The sequence below is a fragment of the Diuraphis noxia genome, unplaced genomic scaffold, assembly GCF_037042655.1.
Source record: "Diuraphis noxia isolate RWA-SAM2 unplaced genomic scaffold, SU_Dnox_SAM2 contig0005, whole genome shotgun sequence".
NCBI classification, from domain to species: domain Eukaryota; kingdom Metazoa; phylum Arthropoda; class Insecta; order Hemiptera; family Aphididae; genus Diuraphis; species Diuraphis noxia.
In genome coordinates, this window is record NW_028301715.1 from 38,450,769 (window position 1) to 38,475,029 (window position 24,261).

General features: G+C 29.9%; 2 protein-coding genes across 3 annotated transcripts; one reads left to right on the forward strand and one right to left on the reverse strand.

The window, feature by feature from the left end:
* The first annotated feature begins 9,216 nt into the window (after positions 1–9,216).
* Doa (CDC like kinase darkener of apricot) lies at positions 9,217–14,644 on the forward strand. Of its 2 annotated transcripts, none has more exons than XM_089228336.1 (10): positions 9,217–10,398; positions 11,953–12,031; positions 12,525–12,591; positions 12,947–13,063; positions 13,130–13,220; positions 13,288–13,458; positions 13,529–13,658; positions 13,720–13,864; positions 13,933–14,038; positions 14,103–14,644. In XM_089228336.1, exons 1-10 carry the CDS (start codon positions 9,712–9,714, stop codon positions 14,286–14,288), a joined length of 1,779 nt encoding a protein of 592 aa, XP_089084462.1. In that variant the 5' UTR covers positions 9,217–9,711; the 3' UTR covers positions 14,289–14,644. The 2 variants fall into 2 exon arrangements, with proteins under 2 accessions (XP_089084462.1, XP_015369619.2); XM_015514133.2 differs by having other exon boundaries at positions 9,218–10,398; positions 11,950–12,031.
* Positions 13,287–20,022, reverse strand: LOC107165752 (kinesin-like protein 64D). The gene is made up of 9 exons (XM_015514132.2): positions 19,673–20,022; positions 19,372–19,578; positions 19,105–19,310; positions 18,694–18,884; positions 18,500–18,639; positions 18,235–18,432; positions 16,281–17,003; positions 15,497–15,619; positions 13,287–15,349 (listed from the first exon to the last, which is right to left on the reverse strand). Exons 1-9 carry the CDS (start codon positions 19,673–19,675, stop codon positions 15,260–15,262), a joined length of 1,881 nt encoding a protein of 626 aa, XP_015369618.1. The 5' UTR covers positions 19,676–20,022; the 3' UTR covers positions 13,287–15,259.
* Between the last annotated feature and the right edge of the window lie 4,239 nt (positions 20,023–24,261).

Genomic DNA, 24,261 nt, shown 5'->3' on the forward strand with positions numbered 1-24,261 from the left:
ATTGGTTTTGTGGATATTCAATTACGTTTATTGCCTTTTTGGTCATTATGCCTAATTATTGTGCAATTCACGAGTCACATTGTGCGTCCAAAACTCTTTTTGGCGTTCCTAAAGAGGACGAAATAAAAAAACTTTGGGAGGATGCTCTAGGTATTAAATTTAAAAAAAGTTTTAGAGTGTGCGCCTCACATTTTAAAGAATGTGATATTATTAGCACATGGGAGTCTGGTGAAGGACTTAATAAGTACACCATAAGTTTACTTCTTTATTGAGCTACATACAATAAGAATTTGTTGTATTATGAATGATATGATATTATTCAATACACTATGTACCTATGTGTTAAAATATGTTGTAGTCTGTAGGTATTATTTTAATTTATAGATATGCTTAAAAAAACACAAATTAAGAAAGGGAGCAATTCCATTAAAATTGTGTGAACCAGAAACTTCAGAACCCGCAGTGGACCCAATGAATATTGGAGTAAATAGCAATTAAAATTTGCTGATAGATATTATATCTTTTACTAATAGTATAGAGGCTATTACACACATTGCTATTTACCAAATAGTAAATTTTAAATTAGTGTTTATTTGTTTTGGGATATAAAGTTTTATTACATATGTGAAGGCACTATAAGCACCTTATTATTATTGATGAAATAATTTTTCATTTTATAATTTGATGAGTTTGAAACTTTAAAAGATTATCGGATTATCCATAAAATTTGTAAATTACTAATTAGTACTTTTTGAATACCACAATATAAAATAAGAATAGAATTTTGATGATGTATATGTAAGCAACTAGATAGCGGTGTAACGTAACTTTTAACAGATTTCTGATAAGAACAATTGGTGATCACAAAATAATGACTCGTTGTGCAACCATTCTATCTTAAGCCGTGACCGTGACTACTATCGTAGATTGTGGCAATGGCAAGATAAGAGGGCAGTTTGTTGTTGTTTAAACCATTGGAAGAGATAATAATTAAAATCATATTATTAATATATATTGAGGTTAAGTTTTTCTCTCGTGCATTGGTAACACTGCTGCTGCGATCGCCTATTTCATTGGCCGTCCCGTGTCCATTTTTTTATTCACGTTGTTTTCGTCCAGTTTCTTGAAAACTATAGTTACGTGTTTACCACTGTACATATTACTTATTGTTTTGGTTTCATAGTTTCATACGTTACAAACTTGAAACTGTACTATAGTAGTATATTCGTTGGCCGTTTTTCGTTACTCGTTAGTTGTTTTACGATTATTTGATTATTATTTATTGACAATTTGTCTATTAATTATTTTACGTCTCGAGTAATTGACGTGTTGGTGTTTTTTCCTGTCAACAGTTCACGGTCAATTGCCGTTTGATGTCCTCTGCATTTCATCTGAAATCAGAAATTCCCGCCAGCGCTCTTTGCCGAGCTACCGTCGCTTTCCTCAACCGTCAAATTCCAAGCTTTTGACATTTTCGACCTAATCAAATTGACGTCTGGTTACTTGCGGCAATTTATCGTAAGTTCACGCTCCCACGCGCATTTGTGCATTGCACGTTAATTTAACGTTACTTCTGGCTGCTGACTCCCTTCACCTTCCCCCTCATCCCATATCCACTGCGTCATTAATCCAACATGGCGATCGTTTTCCGCATATATTTTCCAATATTAAAAAAAATTTATAGGTATTGCTACCGAGATTTTTAATTTTCATTTCCTTCGTCTTACCTTCCCCCCACGTGATCGATCCTAACCTATCGCATGTTCTACATAACAATCGATCGACCTACTTATCGATTATTAGCTTTTTTTTTTATTCTTTTGCCGTTAATGCGGTAGTGTTTAAATCGCTACGAAAGTATAGGTATTTAAGTTTTCCTAATGAAGGAGCAAAGATTTCAATAACTCTTCATCACTTACAATACACCTAACCTTACCCTACATACTGCGTTTCATAATAATAACGGAGTTTTCAATTTTTACTTCGCTAATAAATTTATGATACAATCTAAAATCATATTCTATTTTTATGTTCTGTAGGATATGTATTTATTATATTTGCTATTAACAAATAAATTCAATTACAAGTATAATCAATATGGCCTATTATACATATCTAAACACTTTTTTTCTACTTAATATGTTACACACGCCTAATTATATCACAAATTATTCTCTGGTAATATGTCAAAAATATTTATTCCAGTAACCAATTTTTTGGGTACCTATTTGTGATTTTATTACTACCCAATTACTGTTACCTAATCTACCTACCTACGATCTAGTCATAGACTAAATATTTTCTGATTTGCTAGTATAATTTTTTACAATTAAGAGAAGTAGGTAGTTGTGTTTCTAATTACTGTAATTTATAGACATTTTTATGATACAGTAGTATTAAAACCTATTTCAATGACACCACATATTGTCTATGATTTACAAACTTACAACACAGCAATTTTTCTGTTCACAATAATCTATTTTGCTTTATACTTTTCAAATGATTATGAATTTGTAAATTATGATATATTTATAAATTGCTTCAAAATTAAATTATCAATCCACTTTCATATAAAAATAACAGATAAAAATTGAGTTTTGTAAACGTATCCTTATTACCAACAACAACTTAGCTGCCTACTCATTTGACATTTATCCTACACGAACTGCTTAAGATGTTTATCCACCTTGACATTAATAGTGCCAATCTCATATGTTATGTGCAAAACTGGCCATTCTTAACTGAATAGAATTATGTGGAAAAATTTTGCAATCAGTCAAATCAGACTTTTTAAATTTTTTTAACATCTGGAAAATATTATCCTATGAAGACAATTTATAAGCTAATGATACTCATCCATAATTTTATTGAATTATACCATTTTTTTTCTTCATTAATTCATTTATTGTTAATTTTTATTGATACTTATCTTAAATCTAATAAAATTCAAAAAAATTATGGTAGTTTCTAATGTGCGTTGATTATGAGATCTGAGGAGTACATAACAAGTTTTAAATTATTCTTGAATAAAGTTTAAAAAAGAATGTTCTACTGAACTAGCTATTTTTTATTTGTGCTTACCTATATCTAATAAATAAAAAGTTTTTTAAATGTATTATTTATGTATTTCAGATGCCTAGAATATCTAGAAGAGGTAATTCGAGTTCATATGATCCACCAAAGTCAATTTCCAGATCCCGTAGTCGATCAACTAGACGTAAACGTCGTCATGATGAAGGAGATGAATATAACTCATCTTACAGGTATATTTATATATATTACTTTTATTTTTTATTTTTAAGGGGAATCCGCGACAACATTGGCCATTAGGTGTATTTCTTTTATTATTTTAAAATTCTTTTAGATACCACCTACTTGAGTATTTTATTTCCATTTATTTCAATTATTACAATATTAAGCATTTTAATAACCTAACTAGATACCAGATTTTTATGCATGTAAAATCTCGTAAAAATGTGTTTTTACTTCATAATTTCATCAAAATAATCTTTTATATGCATAAATATAATCCCGAATATAACCTTTTTTATAAATACGTTTTTTTATAACATTTTTCATTTACTAAAAAAAACAATTTAAAGTAACAGTTTATAAAAACTAAAAAATAGATAAATTAATCCCAATCTTAAACCACAATCTGACAATAAATTCCTAAATCTTTATTTTATAAACAAAATATTCTTCAATTAATTTTATTTCAGTTCATACAAAAATTAATCATAGATAAAGATTATCTCATTGAAGCTGAATACTCTCGGTTAAAATATTTAAAACTTATAAAATCTGGTCTCTACCCTTAACTCCAGTTATGCCCAATGAAGACAAATTACTATGCTAAGATTAATCTTTACTTAGTTGAATTTTTTAATTTTTAATTTTTCAATATTAATTTTTTTTAATTTTTCAATACTAATTATTTTTAATTCAACCAAGTAACAGAAATATCCAATGTGCCTTGATTATGAGATCTGAGGGCACGAATTTCTAAATATTATATTTTAATTTCTTATTAGTTAATTTATTAAGGAGTTTTGACATTTAATAAAACATCTTGATTGGTTCTAAAATCAATTTCTGATAGTTAATTTATTATTTTATGTCATTTCATGGTGTATTCATTTATTAAACTTTGTAATTGTTTGTTTATGATACATTATTAGAATTTTTTAATATTTTAATATAGTACTCATGAAATACACCAAAATAAACTTAAATTTGAAATATACTATAAGCGTTCAACCTCTTTCAACACAAACTAAGGTAGAATGAACTTGAAACTTATCACTGTATCTATACTCATTTTAATGTGTAAAATAATTGTAATAATATCAGTATTTTTTATTAATGTTTTCTTTTTAATTTGTTTATATGAGATGACAGATGACTAATTTACTGTTTTTTATAATCCAATTAATTACCAAATATTGTCTAAACATGTGTATAACACAATTTGGATGTTGGTATACTCATATTGTATACTCCTATGTTTTGTGTCACCATAAATAACATCAATTTAGGTGAATGAAAGTGTCATAAACACATAATTGATAATGTATTTATAAATATTATACTGATCATTTGTACAACACTAAATTTGTATTATTCAAATTCATACATAAATGTAAAACTATAGCTATTACAAAATTGCCATACCTACCTAGTATAACTTCAAGTTAAGGAGTTTCGATACTGTGTCTTTGTCTAACATTTGAGCGTCATAGAATTTCATATATACTCTCTGCCCTTTGTACCAAATGATATAATGAAGCAATAAGAATTTAAAAAACAAATTTGAATTTTTTGTCAAGTCTACTCAATACCTTATTTTTATGTTTTGTTTTTAACTTGATGCGGGCCCGCGTAATAACCGTTTGAATTAAAATGGCCTTTGCGCGGATTTCCGCGCAATTAATTCTCTTTTCAACCGCCAATCGACAACGGACAACACCGACGCGCGATAAGCGCGCCTGGAACGGTCGATCCTCCGAGACTCTGAACCGGTCGACAGTGAGTTCTACGACTGCGCTTAAAAGACGACACACCTGTCCTATCATCCTCGCACGAGTTGTACTTCCCCCCTCGCACCGTTTAGCTTACTTAAGTGTAACTATCTCATCTGTATCATTTTGTCATTGTATGTTCTGATATTATTCAAATACGGAATACCATTGCACCATTGCGAGATTTAAACGTGCATTCATTATTTTTTTGTTTTCTCCTTCCGTTCAGTGGTGCGTTTCCTGCGACCACTTACAGGTACCGCATCAAAATTGGCTCCCCCAACAAGAACCACCGGTAAGTAAACGTTTGTTTATTTTGACTTACCCCATACTACCCCCATCACATTCCCCTGTTGTGCAACTTGCGGAAAATTCCCGATCCCTTATGACGGAAACGTGGTTTGCAAGCTATAACGGAAAAACCGGCGTTACATAACGTAGTCTTGAAGTACATAACGACAATCTGCGCTGCCTTACGGACGCACTGACTTTGCCGCGCGCGACTCTGCAAACAGTGCAAACACACCCGGAGTAGGACAGGTAGGAACGTTAGAGTGGGAGAAGGTCACTGTATCAAACTTCTAAAATTGAAATATGGTAATTTTTTAATATAAGTTATTTAGAAATATTTAGGATTATAAAATTGTTGGAATGTTAATTAATTTCAAGCAATCTTGACAGCAAATTCAAATTTATTTTTAGAGTTATTATCTCTTCATTTTATAAATTGGTACATTTGACCAAAAACATGCCAATAATCCTGTGTGTGTAAAATAAAGATAGAAAATCACAATATCGAATCCACTTGAAATTTGCTTGATTCCAAGGAAAGGTTTTAAGAAGATGGATAACTTTTTTTTGCAGTTTGTAAACAATTATAAATTAGTTACCTAATATAGACTAGTAACCTAAGTAAAAATTAAATTTTTCTTTATTGTATAACTAAAAATATAGAAGTTGGTTGTAGAAAAACTGTCTGCAGTTTAAAATTTGTGCATTTAAAATTATTACATAAAAGCATATTATAAGTATGTCATAAAAGAATATTAGATACACTTGATAAAACGTAATATGTTCCCAACTTAATTAGGATATCAAATTACACCAAAATTATTTATATTTATCTATAATGATTGTTTAATATCTTTCTATTTCTTCTAAAAAAATCATCTAGGCTTACAATTTGTATTCATTAATTTCAAAGAATATTATTTAAACTTAATTTTTATTTTATTTTCCCACTTATTGATCAATTTTATCTTTGAACACTTGATAAATAATCAAACTATATATCCAGACTATTCCAACATACCAAATTAGTGTTCAATAGGTCCAATTTTGTGTTATTAATTCTACTAACTTGAAATAAAGTAAATTTTCTGTGTTTGTACGTAACCAAAACCAAATTTATTAAAATTTAAAATTCCTACACATATTTTAGAAAATCAACAATAACATTATATAAGGTGGAAAAAAGGAAACCGTTCTGCTGTATATCAGGTGTTGAGTGAGTTACTAATGGAAATGTTTAATTTGAATGGTAAAATAAAGGTTCTTAAAAAAGCCGATCTATCAGCCTATATCATAACAAGTATATTGTATGCTAATATAAACATGACATTTTAAAGTATTAACAGTAATCTCTTATTTGTTTTTGATTTAAAACAAAATGTAAAAAATTTATTGTAAGATATCTTAAATTTAAAATTTATTTTTGTGACTGAATTATTAAACTGTTCAATGCATACTTAAATGTATTATGTCAAAAAAAAAAAAAAAAAAAAATGTTGCTAAAAGTTATATAAAATAAAAGAATAGGCTACTACCTATGTATTTCTAACAGTTTCATTATATTAATGATAATAAAAATTGGTTAATTTTATAATTTCAATTTTTTTTTTTTTTTTTGCTGTTTAATATATAGGTAACATAAATAACTTTTTTGTATGTACCTTAGTGTACCTATATTTTAAACAATAATTCTTAATAATTTAATTAACCTTGAAGTTAGTAGATATTGTTTTTAACATGTATAGCATAAATTTTGTCAATTCTTGGTTAACTATTGGTTTTTTTTTTGTATGTGTCATTTGGAGCATAAAATAACATTATTTTGATAGTAGTGATATATGGTGTTCTAGTATTTTGTAAATATTATGTAAGATTTTTTTTCTGTGACAAGTAAGTTTCCATATTTGGTATGAATAGTTATAATATAGTATAGTTTGCAGTTTGTAAATGTATAATGGGTTATCTTCTACATACAACCTTGTATTCTATCATTATATTTCAATCGACAAGGCTGTTTGGTTGTGCTCTGACATTAATAAAAATATATAAGTCAAATAAAAAAAATTTAAGTGAATTCATTACATTTTAAACTATGCCTACTGTTGCTGAACTTATTTTATTGTACAGGTATTATGTTTAACTTTTAATAATAACTAGTTTTATATAAATACCTAATTTAGAAGTTTGAGTTGGTTTAAATTAATTTCTATTTTTTCATTTTACCTAATCTTAGTGGACATCTGAATAATTTTCAATTAGGTAACTACTTCGATTTTGTTCATTATAACTTTGAACTATAACTATCTTTGTTTACTTATTTCATAAAAATAGAAAATACAAGATAACCTATTCATCATAATATACATATTAATCATTACTTTCATACTATGATCAAAGGGCACATTTTATCAAAATTAACAACACAAATACCAAAACTTATCTCAGTTAGTAAAATGTAAAATATAATATATATTTAACAGTGGTTGATATTTTATTTCTAAATAAACCATCATTTTGTTGAATAATAATTATTTTTAAACATGTAATTTACCTTTTAAAAATTGAATGGGCACTTCCAGATTTTTTAATTATCATGACATTGTTACTATGTTCATATCAGAGAAATTTAATTTTAATCCTTGTAGATAGATCTATGTAATCATAAAATACCTTTATTATTATTTTGTCTATTATATAATACTAACAATAGCTGTTGATCAATGCATTAAGATAAATAAAATATCTCATTTCAGTAATGAACGTTCTAATCGTTCTCGATTGCATGATCAAGGAACGAGTGCAGAACGTCGATACAAACGCAGTCATCGTAGGTCTCCCGGTTCAACCAATCATCAACGTCGTAGACTTAGGCGTCATCCATCACCTGGAAGTGGAGATGAAAAGATGCATCATAGACACCATAGACATAAAGAACGGTCACATTCAAAGGTCAGTAGTTCTTAAAAAATGCTTTTATGTATAATATCTGTCTGGTATTTGAAAATCAATAACAAATGTCACATTAATTAAATAAATTTAAAACATAGTTACGATTTTTGCAAATTTTAAACATTTGGCATTGTGCCATTTACTTGCTTTCTATTAATACAGTTTATAGTAGAAAAAAATTAGATAGTTGAAACAGAAACTTCACTACTATTAGGTATCTACTAAAACATGTGCGTAACAGACGTTAGTGTCCAATTAAATTGGTGTATACAATGTTGAAAACTGATTCTATAATTAGTAATATATATTTATCTAAACTAGTAGATTCACAGGGAGAGGGATTTTAATACTGAATTCTCTACAGTTTATTTTCCTCATTTGCAATCACATGCCATCTAAATATAAACTATACGTCTCTCCATAATTTATATTATCGAAACGCTCTCTAAACTTCTGGCTCAGTTTCGATAATAACATCACGCCTCCAGTAGGCTGTTGGATGTCGTGTTTGCACTTATGTTTGTTGAGGAACATACCCTCAGGCGACGGCCTGTACCACCATGGCATCACACGGATGGTGCTGTTGTTAGACAACACAGTCGTAATCGTTCAGCCAGAACTGCACACAGGGTCAGACCACCCCAACCGCCTGCTGCCGTGTTAGTAGATGCTCATTGGTGGCCCGTAAATCCAGTCAGTATTATCTAAAACGGTATTTACTATCAAATTAGTTACTAATAAGAAATAACTTCATCTGTAGTTTTTGTATGTTTTTATTTTATAAAACTATGTATTTAAAATAATTTTTTTGTTTAATTATATTTTAAGTTGTCACAGTTTAATATGGAAATAATTTACTATACCTAAATAATAGAAAATAAAAGTTATAAAAAAATAATTATTATTGTAAGTAATAAAGCATTTGGCCAAAAATTAAAAAATTTTAATAAAATATAATATAGAATTTTTACTATTATTTTATTAAGATGTATAAAATATAAAATTATCAGGGTGTTTGTTGAAATAGTCTAAATACAGTATACCTAAATTTAATACCCCGTTTTTTCAATAACTTAAAAAAGTATAGGTCTACTCATAATATAAATAAATGTCTTTCGAGGCCACTACTAGTCATTAATACTTTAATATTTTCATTTGTGGGGGAAGAAAAAATACAATTTTGTCAACAAAGCCTGTGACGCGTGGCCCACGTTACACTTCTACAGAAGAGGTCGGGATTTTTTTTCTACGCTGTCCGGTTGACACAGAAATAGATTTTTGGATGATTGCCTTAGCGTGCGAGGGCCGCTTCATGTATGCCAGGTCCACAATACAGTTGACCAACAGTTTTCCGAACCAGGGCCATGTAGATACATTAGATCATTCAGTAAACACAGTTTATTCATTTTCAATTTATCACGTTTTTAATATAAAGTCATAAGTTCGGTTAATGTTTCCTCCAGAGATGAATGGCCACGCTCCGTCTGAAAAGCGTCGCACTAGGTACGCTCGATCGTCGACCGTTAGTGTCACCCAAATGTTATCAGATTCTTGTTCCAGTCTTATTAACCGGATAACCGGGCGATCTCGTGGTCCATCTGAGTGTATCCGTAAACCTGAACTTAAACCCGTCGAAACGTCGCGAAATCATAATATTCCTTCGTCATCGTCATCGTCTTCCTATCTTCCTAGCCCGTTTCATTCATCTGGATACTCTGTGCGTAATGAAGATCGTTATTTATCCGCCTTAGATGCCCATCGTTACCGAAGACAACAAAGGCCCCTCACTAAAAGTGCTACCACAGTTTTGTTATCCGAAAAGGCTTATCCTTTTGTTCACCAAACACCACGTGAAAAGACTCCGTATCGTCGCCATAAACCTAACGTACTTCTATCTATACGTCCGTTAAAACGGTCTCCTACAACCATCACTGCTACAATACATACACCCGAACCTGTAGCACAAGCTGTAGACCCTGTGATAACGGAGCGTGAAGCCAAGCGTAAGGAGATACAGACATTGATTATGAAATATTCAGCCTTGGACAATGACGAAGAAAATGATGATACTCCTAGTGTTTTGACTAAGTGCCAACAAAAGTATTCTTCCATTCTTACTTCTTCTGTGAGCAGCGGCGTAAGTTTGTCACGTGTGTTGTATGAGTATGATTCGTATACATATATATCTATTTTAATTAGAGGAAACTATTTAAATTATCATTTGTTGTATCGAATAGATGCTGTTAACAAAATAATTATCTTCAGTAATTTTGAATTAATTGTAAAAAAAAAAGTTCGTTCCTCGTAAGTGTAAAATATGTGAATCAATTAATTTTAGCTTATCGTCTCAAAAAATTAACCTTTTTAAACCCCGATTTTGCTTTCTAAAATTAATTCTTTTTACGATTTTTTTAATTCAAATTTATACAATAAGCCGATGTGCGTATTATTTTGAAATAGTAAATTCGTGTTAATATATTATAGAGATTAAAAAAAATTCGTTTGAAAATTTGTTTACAAAAATCGTAAAAAATTGCTAATTGTGTAATTGGTTGGTCACTTTATAAATCGTTTTAGTTAGGAGGGGCCTCCTTTTACCGCTGCTCGCCAAGAGCTCACAAAATATATAGGCCATGCTGAGCTATCTATTTTCGCGCGTGTTCAACATTAAGTTAATGTTATTTTACTCCCCCCTCATATATCATTTGTTATTTACGTGGTTAAGAATGTTTGATTAATTACAAATAAATAGATGATTTAAAAACGCGGGAATTTATATATGTATTATTAGTTGTAGGTTTATAACTCTTGTAGCCACTTTTATAATAGCAACTATCAAGTCTATAAATATACAAATAAAAAATTGATTGTATCATTAATATATAATATTTGAAGGTTAAAAACAATTTAAATCAATTTATATAAATAAAATTAACAATATTGCGTACAGACAAATAACTATTGCTTCATGCTTATAAGTAATAAATAATAAGTAGTTAGTAGTAACTATTACTTTTAATGTTCAATAATATGATAAGACCATAAATTCTGTATAATGACTTACATTCTATTGACTACATTTAGGTTCAAAATAATATAATTTCTCTGTTAGTTCACAATTAAAAACAATGGGACTTTGGCATTTTTCTAAAATAAAAAAGGTAATATTCAAAAATCATTCTTAAATAAATAAAATATTTTATGCTTATCAATTCATAATAATTGATAACCATTATTTATGTGTGTCCATGATTTATATTAATGTGACATTTGTTTGATTTTATAATATATATAATATACAAAAGGTAGAATATTTTTTTATTGATTTTTATTTTTAAACCCAAACATACACATTCACACACTATATTATAGTTAATTTATATATATTTCATCAAAATATATGTAAAATAACGCTTATATTTGTAAGAATATGTATATGTATATGAAAAAAGTTGTTAACGAGGCTTTCCTTTGCCTTGTGTCCTTCTGTCTTTATGATTGCGGGCGATTAAACACGCAACTGCTGAAAATTGGTGCGCCACCTGAATGTACAAATCCCGTACGAATACCAATCGGCCGTCAACAATTCGCGTGTGTGTGTGTCCGGGCGTCTAATAATCAATTCCTACCAAATACATGATGAATATTGGGACAACAATTACGGCAACTGTTTGATCACCCTCAACAGCAGCGAGCAAGAAGTCCAGTCATTGTGGATGACGAAGAGGGACATCTGATATACAAAAATGGAGACAATCTGGCCGATAGATGTTCGTGAACCAGTTACATTTTACAAATGATTACTTACTCTTTCTAAAACAAATACAAAAAAAAAAAAAAAAACAGTAATGTACAAAAATGATAAGTGGATGAAACATTAGCGCGTGCATTTGTGGTTTTTGGCTGAATGGGGACAACTAGATACTTTTTCTCATCCACTTAATGTTTGGTTGTAAATTTTTTTATATACATCACATTATTTATACTATTACTGTTTTGACTAATCAGAAATTATCGAAAAAATATCCTATAATTTCGCTAAATTTCTTATTCTAATATTAAAAATTAATAAGAGAACATTTTTCTCCGAATTCTCATGTTAAATTTTCTTAAAAATTTCACCTGGTATTGCGAATATGAGATTTGCCTTTAATCTATTGATCTATTGTTTAATTGTTATAATATTATCAATGTCTGTCCCAGCAGAAGATGCAATCTTTCATTTATATTTGTATTAATCTAGTATACTTTGAAAAATTTCAGATCAAATCATTCAAACCCTTGGCGAAGGTACTTTTGGTAAGGTAGTGAGTGCCAAATGTTTGAAAAAGTAAGTAATAAATCATTATTTTTGTTTGCATGTATATTTTCTATACAATACTATTAAAAGTTAAATTTTTAATTAATCATCATTAACGTATAAATGTTAATTATGTAAATCATTTTAATGGATGGAAAATTAACTTTTTTTTTCATTGAAAAAACATTTCAACTTGGCAATTTAAAAACTGTATATCTATTATAATATATTTTAATGCAGGTGGGGAGGGGGGGAACTATTGTAGCCCATTTGGAATTTTAACAGATGTTTAATTACCTTCAAATCTTAATATTAATATAGGCCAAAAAATAATAAAAGTAAACAATTTTATGTTAATAATATATTAAAATTGCAAATTTTTTAGTCGTGATGAAATTGCTGCAGTTAAAATAATAAAAAACGTTGAAAAATATCGAGAAGCAGCGCGTTTAGAAATCAATGCCTTAGAAAAACTAAATGCAAAGGATCCAGAAAGTAAAAAGTATGATTTTTAAATTGACTATTAAAACCTCATTGTTTAAATAATGTTTTAATTTTTGTTTATTAGTCTTTGTGTTCGAATGATTGATAACTTTGAATTTGGAGGACATGTATGCATTGGATTTGAATTACTGGGACTAAGTGTTTTCGACTTTTTGGTAAGCTTTATTAATAATTTATAAACTAAATGATAAATTTATATAATTATTTGAATAATTTTTACAGAAAGAAAATAACTATCAACCATACACAGTTGATCAGGTGCGTCATATATCTTACCAACTATGTTATGCTGTGAGATTTTTACATCGCAATAAATTGACACATACTGATTTAAAGCCAGAAAATATACTTTTTGTCAAATCTGAATATGATACCCAGTATAATCAAAAAAAGGTAAATATTAATATTTGACCCTTTATCAATTATAAATATAATAATAAATTCAAATTGCTGTTTGACACAGAAGCGTGCGTACAAAATGATTAAAGATACCGAAGTACGATTGATTGATTTTGGTAGTGCCACATTTGACGATGAACACCATAGTACAGTTGTATCAACAAGACATTATAGAGCACCTGAAGTTATTTTAGGTAAATATTTCTCTCCCTCACTTTCAAGTGTATTTATATTAATATCTTAATGTTGTTTTAGAACTTGGTTGGGCTCAACCATGTGATGTATGGTCTATTGGATGCATTATTTTTGAACTTTATTTGGGTATTACATTATTCCAAACACATGATAATCGTGAACACCTTGCAATGATGGAGCGAATTCTTGGCTCAATACCTTACAAGTAAACATAACTCTAATGATTAATTCAATGATTGGTAATTAATAATTATGATTTATAAATTTGAATAGGATGGCCAGAAGAAGTAAAACAAAATATTTCTATCATAGCAAATTAGATTGGGACCAATCCAGTTCTGCTGGACGATATGTTAGAGAAAATTGCAAACCCTTAAAGGTTAATTAAATTATTTAAATGTTGTTAGCTTAAGTAATTATAATATTTTTATTTACTTTTTTAGAGATACATGAGTTCTGAAGAAGAAGACCACCGACTATTATTCGATTTGATCTCTCAATTGCTCAAATATGAGCCAACTCAACGAATGACCATGGAGGAAGCTTTAGATCACCAATTTTTTTATAAATTACCTGCTCACCAGAGACTTCATGATAAAGAAGAAAGATCACATTCACTGTCTAGATGAAAATGTCGTAACAGCCGAGGTCACTAAACATGCACCTCCGGCTTGAGCGTCTCTTATTATTGGGATGCTTATTGTTGTTTTTTTTTTTAACTGGCCTAGTAATGTAACTAACTAGGATAAGATAAAGAAAACGATATATACATAATTTGTATATAGTTACTTTTATAATCATTCGCATTAAGTGTTAGTTGATTTATGAAGTTTAACTTAAGATATTATTACCCTCCCATGAATAGAAATATATTGTAATGTATTCAAAATTCTATGTTCATAATTACATTTGTGTATACAGGTAATCTAGAAAAATTGTAAAAGTTTTATATATGTATATATAAGTATAAAACATTTACAATTTTTTGGACTCTGTTTATAATTTGGATAAGTTCTAGAACATTAAACCTTTTGTATCCTAAAAATTGCAAATATTGTTAGTAATTTCTAATAAATTTCTACTCCTGAGAATTTCACAAAGCTGTCCTAACTAATAGTGATACAATTATACTTTCAATGAGTTTTTTTAATATATTTATATTACCTCAATTAATTTGTTTAAATCCACTGTTAATTTCTTTTTTATTAACAGATTATTTCGATGAATAAAAGATACAAAGTCTAGGAAAACAATATAGGATAGATAATCAATAATTTGTATTTTAACTTGACTGTGAATATCATACCCAAGAAATTCTCATAACATTATAGAAAGAAAAAGTTAATATATATATATATTATTTTTTATTATTATTAAAATATTTTACTATCCAAAATCTGGACTTTACTAATTATAAATTATAAGTAAAAAACCACAAAACAAAGTAAATGCTTGTATGATGTGGATATTTCAAAACTTAACTAAATAGACAGAGTGAACAATCATTTGTTGTAATACATTCTTATAAAAAGTAAAAATATGACTAGGTTTTTGACATCACTGAAAATAAGAACAATAGGGTATATTCTCAAAAAAATAATCAAGTTCGTTTTCCAGTTCTCGACTTAGATCTAGCCTGCACTTTGTCCTTGTAAGTTAAATACACATGTGAAAAATCTGGTCGGCGAGTCTAAAACACAAATGTTTTTAATAATCACAATAGCTACAATCTTAGTAATAAAAATATTCAACTGTCAATAAGTATACTAAAAATATAAATTTACTAGAATATATAATATATTAATAATCTGAGCAAAAGAATAAAATAACAACACACCTCAAATGTAATTTCTTCATCATTAGGCAACTCTTTTGCCATATTATTCCCAGTATATGCTACACATCTTAGTTCCCATTCTCCTATTTCTTCATTCCAGAATGAATTCTTTTTTATGAGTTCCTGAGATAAGTAAAACATAGGTATGAGTGTGATGTAACACCTTACAATGGCCGTAAATAGCCTTATCTAGATAGATGAATGAAAACCCATAATTGAAAAAAAAAATGAAATGTCATCAAGCGTAACTTAAACCCCTCAAAGTCGTTTTCCATTTAATATTTATAAAATAATAATATTAATTACTTTTGCATATTAAAAAATGCTATTTAAATATAACTTAAGATCATAATATACAATTTTTATTTTGAAAATAAATAAATGAAATATTGTCTTACCCTCAAAAATAAAATTTAGGTGAAAGCATTTCATGTATGTTACGTATGAGCCTGAGAAAGAAAAAAATATTGCGCGAACCAAATCTTGATATTAGAATAAATTGACACTAGAGGTTAATACTTACTGGAGTAAGTTAATTAATATCTATAAATGCTATACTTATAATATGATTAAAAGTTCAATTAGAAAACAGATTCCCCTTCAAATCATATGATAGATCAAATCACTATTATTTACATTTATTTTAACAATACATGCTGATAAAATGTTCTTTTAAAAAAATGTATTTGTGGGTAAGACAAGTTCTAGAAATACATAGATACTGACAAATTATATTAACAAATAAATGCAAATTATTGGATTCATTTTAATCTTAATAGCTTACCAAGTAATCATCAGGGACAAAATGCTCAATAATGACTTCTTGCATCTTCAACTCTTTAGATGTCTGTTTTAGAATCTGTTTTAATTCCACTATTTCTCTTTTATTCTCGTCTTCAGTATCTTTAAGATCTTCTTTAACAGCTAAAATGGCTGCTGATAATTTTTTCAATTTCTTACTTAATGCTCCTGATCTCTCTTGCAGACCACTATATTTATCTTCAGTATCCATCTTTTCAGCTTGCACTTCTTGTAAACGCATATTTAAATTCATCTGTCTAGATTTTCTATCTAATAACTCTTTTGCTGAATCTTCTAACAACTTCTCTTGTGCCACAGACTTCTCTAATAGATTCTCACCACCCACAATTATTTTTTTCTCCATATTCTCCAATTTCTCTTTTAACCTAATCATTTCTTGGCGTGCTGCATCCAATTCTTCACGTTTGCTTTGTACTGCATTAGCTACTTCTTCGGAAGCTCCGACAACCAGCCCTTCTTCTTCTCCTTCCTCTTCACCATCATCATCTGCTTCACTAAGACCCTTACTACTGTCATCTATTTGCTTTTTCAAAGCTTCAATTTCCATTTGAAATTGTCTAAGTAATGCTTCCTTAGGGTCTTCATTAGCCTTAGATGTATTTTGAATATTCTTGGCTCGGTTGGCATATCGTAAAGTGCTAATAGTTTCATCATAGTTGAAGCCTGCTGGTCCTACAGTAGCACACTGAACAAATTAATTAAACAACATAATAATACATAACTGTATGACAGTGGTGTAACAAGGAAGGGGAAGGAGTTAAAACCAAATCCCCCGCTCCCAAAAAGCCTAGTATAATAATGCACATGCATATCAATCTTCCTAAGTTGTATTTAATGCTAGATGACAGAAAACCATTTCAAGGTATCAGTTTTATTTTAATTAGTTCTATAATCTGTATAAATAAGTTAATTGTTGAGCTGTAATATTTAATGTACTAAAAGCTAATAATAATTTTTTTTAAGGTATGGTTATATATGTGAGGTCTTATTTTTCATACTTAGAGATTTTTGCCTATCTGGCATATTTCTATTTTACCGGGCATATTAGACATGAATTAGATATTCCTATTTGTATTATTATATCATATCAATATACATTTATTCTATGGAAATACTATGAAAAACTCAACATTTGTCCAGAAAAAAAAAACTATCGTTTATAATTTTTCATTTTAATTGGGACATACAAAAATAAATTGGTATTATAAAAAAATTAATGGATAGTTCCTGTTCTTTAAAAATTGTTTATGATTAAGTGCATATAAATGCATATTTTTTAACTTTTTAAGGCATATTTCAATGCATAGTTTGTCAATTTTGAGTGCATAAATGCATGCTTACTCAGGCATGGACTTTCAAGACTTAATAATAACCTATATAATACAGCAATAATCTCGATTAAAAATTTATTCTGAGAATTCTGTAAAAATTATATTTATTTATGTAATATTATTATGATTTAGCGAAAACACATTATAAACGTTTCAATAGCCGCCTAGGCTTAGCCCACCATACAAATCCCTTAATGTCTGACCTATCATCAGGTTTCTATCCCAGGTAACCCATATAAGATTAAAAACACAGTTGTGTCACGACCTGCAAGCCTAAGTGAATAATGAATATATGTGCAATAATAACCTAGTCTAAAAAAATCTTATTCATGTCGTAGTACCTCCACTGGAAGGCCTCTACAATCTGTCATAACTGCCATTTTATATATTATTATTCTAATTTTTTTTTTATCTTAGCCTCTATCATCAATTATTCTTATTGTTCTCCTTTGAAACAGATTGAATAGAACATAAAAAAAAAAAAATGTAATATTATTAACCATAATGTACCCCCCCCCCCCCCCCAGAAAATTATAATACAAAAAAATATATTAGAGTAGACTTTAAAATAAGTTATTAATTTACCATAACAGTTTTCGAGTTTCCTCCTAAAGAATCTTGTAGTATCCGAGTAAGTTTTGAATTGCGATATGGAATATGAGTGGACTTTCCATCAACCAATGCAGAAATTACATTTCCAAGAGTTGATAAAGATAAATTAATTTTTGTAGCCTCTTTAAATCTTATACCAAGAGCGCCTGTTTTTGATTGTCGTTCGGAACCCTTAATTAATAAATATATACAACTTAATGATATGTAAAAGACAACAACAACTAACATTGATACTTACTGCTAAGTCAACCAATCGAAGTCGGCCAACTTTGACATGGTATTCACCGGTAACATCAGGTCGACTAGTTTCTATAGTTATTGAAAATATTGCATGTGACCGGGAACTTTCAGAATTCATGGCTGTTGCAGCAGTAGCACCTAAAAATTAAACACAAAATTAGCTGTCCTATATTCATTGATTGAAGTACTTGCGATTTTTGTTTCCAGTCATCAACAGTTGGTGCATATCATCTGCATTATTTACTACATATGTTGACAAATCTTTCACATATACACCAACATCTGGTCTCTCTTTTACCTCCAATTCAGTAGACACATGTTTACTCAATAAGTCATAAACGCCTTCATTGTAGATTTCAAAATAAGAAACACTAACCAAAAACCTAATGAAAACAAAAATAAATAATACATATTTATTTAGTTTAGATTATGACTAGGCAGTTAAATGTCTAAAATAACCATAATGATATATCATTTACTGTTCTTTTTAATTTTAATTATTATTATTTTTGTTTTAGATTAGATCTTTATAATTCCATCTGTCCACTAGTAAAAACTAATTAAATCTCATTCTATACAATACAATGAATAAAACCAACTTACTTGACATCTTCTTTTGCTTTAGCAATATGACCAAATATATGGGCAAACGAATTTGGAATTATTCCGTTAAGCTCAGGAGAGGTATGAGATCCTTCCATTGTAAATGTTTTGCCTGTACCAGTCTGTCCATAAGCAAATATTGTTCCATTGAAGCCATCGAAAACTTTGTCAACAATCGGTCTTGCCACTTCATTATACACATCCAACTATTTAATTTCATTTGTTAATTAATAATAAATTAAAATTATTAACCAAGCATCAACTCACTTGTTTTGAATCAGAATCAAATACCAAATCAAACATGAAAGTCTTAGGAGGACCAACATGTGATGGGTTTGGATTTTGCACAAAAACAGCTGCATTCTCAGAATCGGCCACGACCACAGGGACACAACCTGAGGATTTCTCTTTTTTGCTTAAAGGTCGCAGACGTACCGCAACGCGGACATTTTCTATTTCTCCTGCATTGTACACCTTTTATACAACAAGATTGAAGATACAATAAGTAGTAAGTACCTATAGTAAAAATAGAGTCAACAAAACTAATTATATTCATTATTCAACTTACCATGGTGTTTGGTTTTAGTAAAAGCGCGATTATACTTAGAACAAGTTTACTGTAGTCTGTAATTGACAATATATTAAATTTTAAATCATTACAGTGAATAATATTAATTCAACGTAATTAAGATTTGTTGAATATGAAGGTTACTTGCTATTATTTTATTTATTTAAGTCAATAGTAAACATGGATCTATTATTTTTTCTACGTCTTATACGTACATATACTGAGCATACTGAGTTTAACTAATATCATGACAAAACATATATTATATAGGTATTATTATGTCATGAGTAGTATAAGGTCTATGATAGTAAATAGCCAAATAAGGATTAAAAATTTGTTGTTGGTTTGTTACCTTCTCTATCTCTATCTCTATATTACAATTCACGATAATATCGACTGATAAGATAAAACTGTTAGATAAGATAGAGAGAAACGGATGTACTATGCTGATTTGACGACAGCCAATTAGGGTGAATTCGTTTAGTTTTATTAGTTTCTAAATATTATAAGCACTATATCCTCGTAAAAAGTTCCTTCTATACTCACACGCATTATCATCCCTATAATGTTCGTCTATATGTCTATTGTAATACGTTAATTTTGTGATTAATGTCTAATGATTATAAAGAAATTATCTACGTATAACATAGTTGAGACAGACATTTCTCAAAAAAAATATATATATACTTCTGCTGCAGAAGTAGATGGTGGCGTATATATAAATTAATTTCGGGGGGTGGTGTTACAAAAAAAATTAATATTTCAACACTCCCTCTTAAACTCTATGTTCGAACATCGGAACAACTTCACGTCGCGCCGATATTATCGGCGGGTGCTATCGTGCCGTCGGCGTTGAAGTTCACCGAGCACCCTACCCCTCCTACATCGGTAGACAACTCGTCGCGAGCTAGGACAGATTCGCCGGCCGGTGCTGTCTGTTTTCCGCGGTTGAGACTGACGGACCATTTTCCTCAGCTCCCGCCGACTACGCCAGCGTGCTTGGTTCTCATTTTTGGCTAACGTGTGTCTTATTATTATAATTTCTACCACGTGTCACCTGGTGATCGGTCGCAGCATATCTTGTATATATTATACAAATAATATACACATATACCCGTACTTATTACTCTCTGCGGAGATCGCACAGTTGTGTACCGCGTGCGCGGTGCTGGAGTCACGGTCACTCAAATTCATATTTCGCCATCAGCCCTGGAGCTTCCTGTCCCGTGACCTGCCTGCCTGGGAAGTGTACCACCCGTTGCCGTCACTTATTGCCATTCAATCAGGATATATTATAGCTCGTCGGAGTGGAGACGTGCGAATGTCGCTGTCAGCCGTCAGGTCGTAACATTATTGATTTGTATTCATTCTTAATTTATCGATTATTATATCATAATCATTGTAACGATATATTTATATTTTGTATGATCGACCACTTTGGTCTGAAAGTGTATTATTATAGTATTGTGTATTATTCAGTATTCTTAAGTATATATATTGGGGCGCCCGCTAGGTAGAGTTTTTTTTTTTATGTATTATATATTATAATCATGTCACGATGTTGATATATATTATTATTATTATATTTGTATGAGTGTACACACACATACGTGGTTAATTGTATTTATAAATATTGTGTATTCATTTGGTGACCCGAATCCCTAACGCCGCAAGTCGATATAGCCAACCGCCGAACTTGTAGGAGCTATCTCGGCGATCAACACTCTAATTAGTTACACCCGTACCAACCATACCGATTACCCACAAAAAAAAAAAATCGCAACTGCTTCTACATAATAATATGCACAATTAGAATACTAGAACTACCGGAATATAATACGCATAGGTACAATCCAAAGCATAAAAATATATCAACATTTTTAATCTGGTCAATTATTATTTTAATGTCGCCCTCTTCATTCAATCGTTCTTTCGACTGTCGTTCACCAAACGATTTTCATAAATCAATAAATTAATATTAATATTAAGTTACCCGTGTTTTTCGACACGAACACGTCCGTGTTGGAAACATTATTATTATTATTTTATTGAAATAATATATTGGTAATGGTTTGTCACGTAACCCTAAAATGACAAAAAAAATAAATACCTTTTCGTGAATATACGTTTGAGAACAATTATTATTAATCGAGTAGGTTCGACCAAAGTAGATTTTAAATTATGTAAGTTTTAGAGGTAAAAGCGGTCACTAAAGCTTTTTATAATATATATTATCTATATAATATGTTATTATTAATTATGCATGTAGATTTAGGCAAGATTAACCATAACCCGATTTACGTTTTTTTTTTTAATTTTTTTTTTTTTGTGAAATTCAACTAATCAAAACATTGTTTTCTTACCGTTATAGTTTTGTTGTATGTGACATGTTTGATGCGTAATTATGAGAAACTTGTTAACACATCGTATAAGTACCTAACATGGTGTCATGGTAATATGGTATCCGTTATGACATTGTTAATAAATCAGAATGGCAGACGTTAGATTTAAAAATAGTAGTCCCTGCCTGAGTAATGTTTTTTTTACTACAATCCGTTTTCATAAAATTATTGAATGCCGCGTGCGAATATTCGATATTTTATAATTTTCAACAATCTGAATGAACCGAGACATTGAAATATCTTGACAACGTTCCTGCATTGAATCGATGATATTTTTTAAAGAAATAAAGGATAAAAAGTTTCTAGTGTATCATTAAAAATGTTTGCCTTCACATAAGGTCAATAATACAGCAATGTTTTTAAATACAATATATTCTACTTGTAACACAATAGAAATGCACCTCTATAGTGCAACTATATATTATAGAAATAACATTAAATATTAAAACTACCTAAATAATATGTATACTATTATTGTGATATTAATTTTGATTTGACTTTCAATAGCAAATCATATTTATTGCCATCCATTGTATAGGTGATTATTTCACAAAACTATGTCACCATTGTCACCTATTCGGTATTTTCGTATTATATCGAGTGAAAACTAATTCAAAACTCCAACAACAGGACAACGACCGCGGCTTGTGTACGGCCACCGCGACCGTTTTCAGATCACCAACGATTCTATAACCGTTTATATTTGTTTGTTTGTTCACACTAGGGGCGAGGCAAAAAAGACGGTATGAATATGAAAGCGACCCTGCAGTGGTCGGCCGGCACGACGGCGAGCGGCGGAAATCGTATTTACGTCGCTGGCCGGCGGCCGCAATGTCAGGCAAGGCGCTAATGACGGTCATGTTGGCGCTCGTCCTGAAGTCCGTGTGCCGGTGGAACCGTGTATTTTGACCCAGTTAAATTTTACCCCCCCGGTAAAATTCCCCTAGTGGATTTTTACCTGGGGTAAATATTCACTAGCGAAATTTTACCGGGGGTAAAATATACCTAGTGAATATTGAAAGAAAATAAATAATCACTGGTAAAATTTCACTAGTGAATATTTACCTCCCGGTAAAAATTCACTAGATAAAATTCATAAATTTACGCTATTAAAATGTTTTTATATAAATCAATATTTTACGTTAACTTAACTAGGAATAAGGTCTTTTTCCCCAGCCACCCCTACTCCCCCCCCCCAAAAAGAAAAACCCAAATAAATTTTACCAATTTTTTTCTTCAGCCTCCGTTTGGAATGTTTTATGATGATATTTATTTCATTTACATATACATAAAACCCATTGAGGATTAAAAATCACTTTTTGACTTTGCCAATAGATCCCTGCTTAGTTTTAGTTATATTAAGTTATTATAACTTATGATAAATATATAAAATATAAAATGGTAATATTACATCAGTCATTAAGTATCATGGTAAAAAATCATAATCATTATTTGAAAACCGCGCAGTGGACTTAATAGATGGATATACTAAATATATACTTAATAGTGCACTATATTGATGGATGTCAATTAACATGTGATAGCTACTACCTTATATTCACCATTAAATAAGTTAAACAAATATCATAACGTGCGATACCAGATATAGGTACCTAATAGGTACTCATGATAAAATAAATTTACAGATTATGATAATATTATGGTTTTATTGCAATACCACCGTAGCATGTCACCACTATCATTTGTTGTCGGCGAATTAGGCTTTTTTTTAAACTATTAAAAATTGGTTTTTTGATCGAAAAACCGAGTGTCGGCGAATTGGGTGTCGGGGGAGTTTTGACCTTTGGGTGTTTTAGTGTTTAACGTTTAACCACCCCCACCCCCACCACCATTGAAAATTTTACTCCTAATAAATGTACATATTATGTATATTATTTATATTCGAAAACTGTAATAACTTTGTTTAATTTAAACTTATCCTCCTCCCCCTTAACTAAATTTCATAACCCTGGTTACGGAACTTGTCACATTAAATATTTTAGGCTATTAAGAGGGGAAATAAAATGAGTACATGTGTCGTCGTACTCAAAATGTCGACCATTATTTGGAGGTGTCCGTTATTGAGAGGTGTCCATTAAGGGAGATCACCGTGATATATAGGTAATAAACTTATTTATTCTATAAGAAATACAGTGGACCCAACTTACTGTTCAGTACAATTAGTAT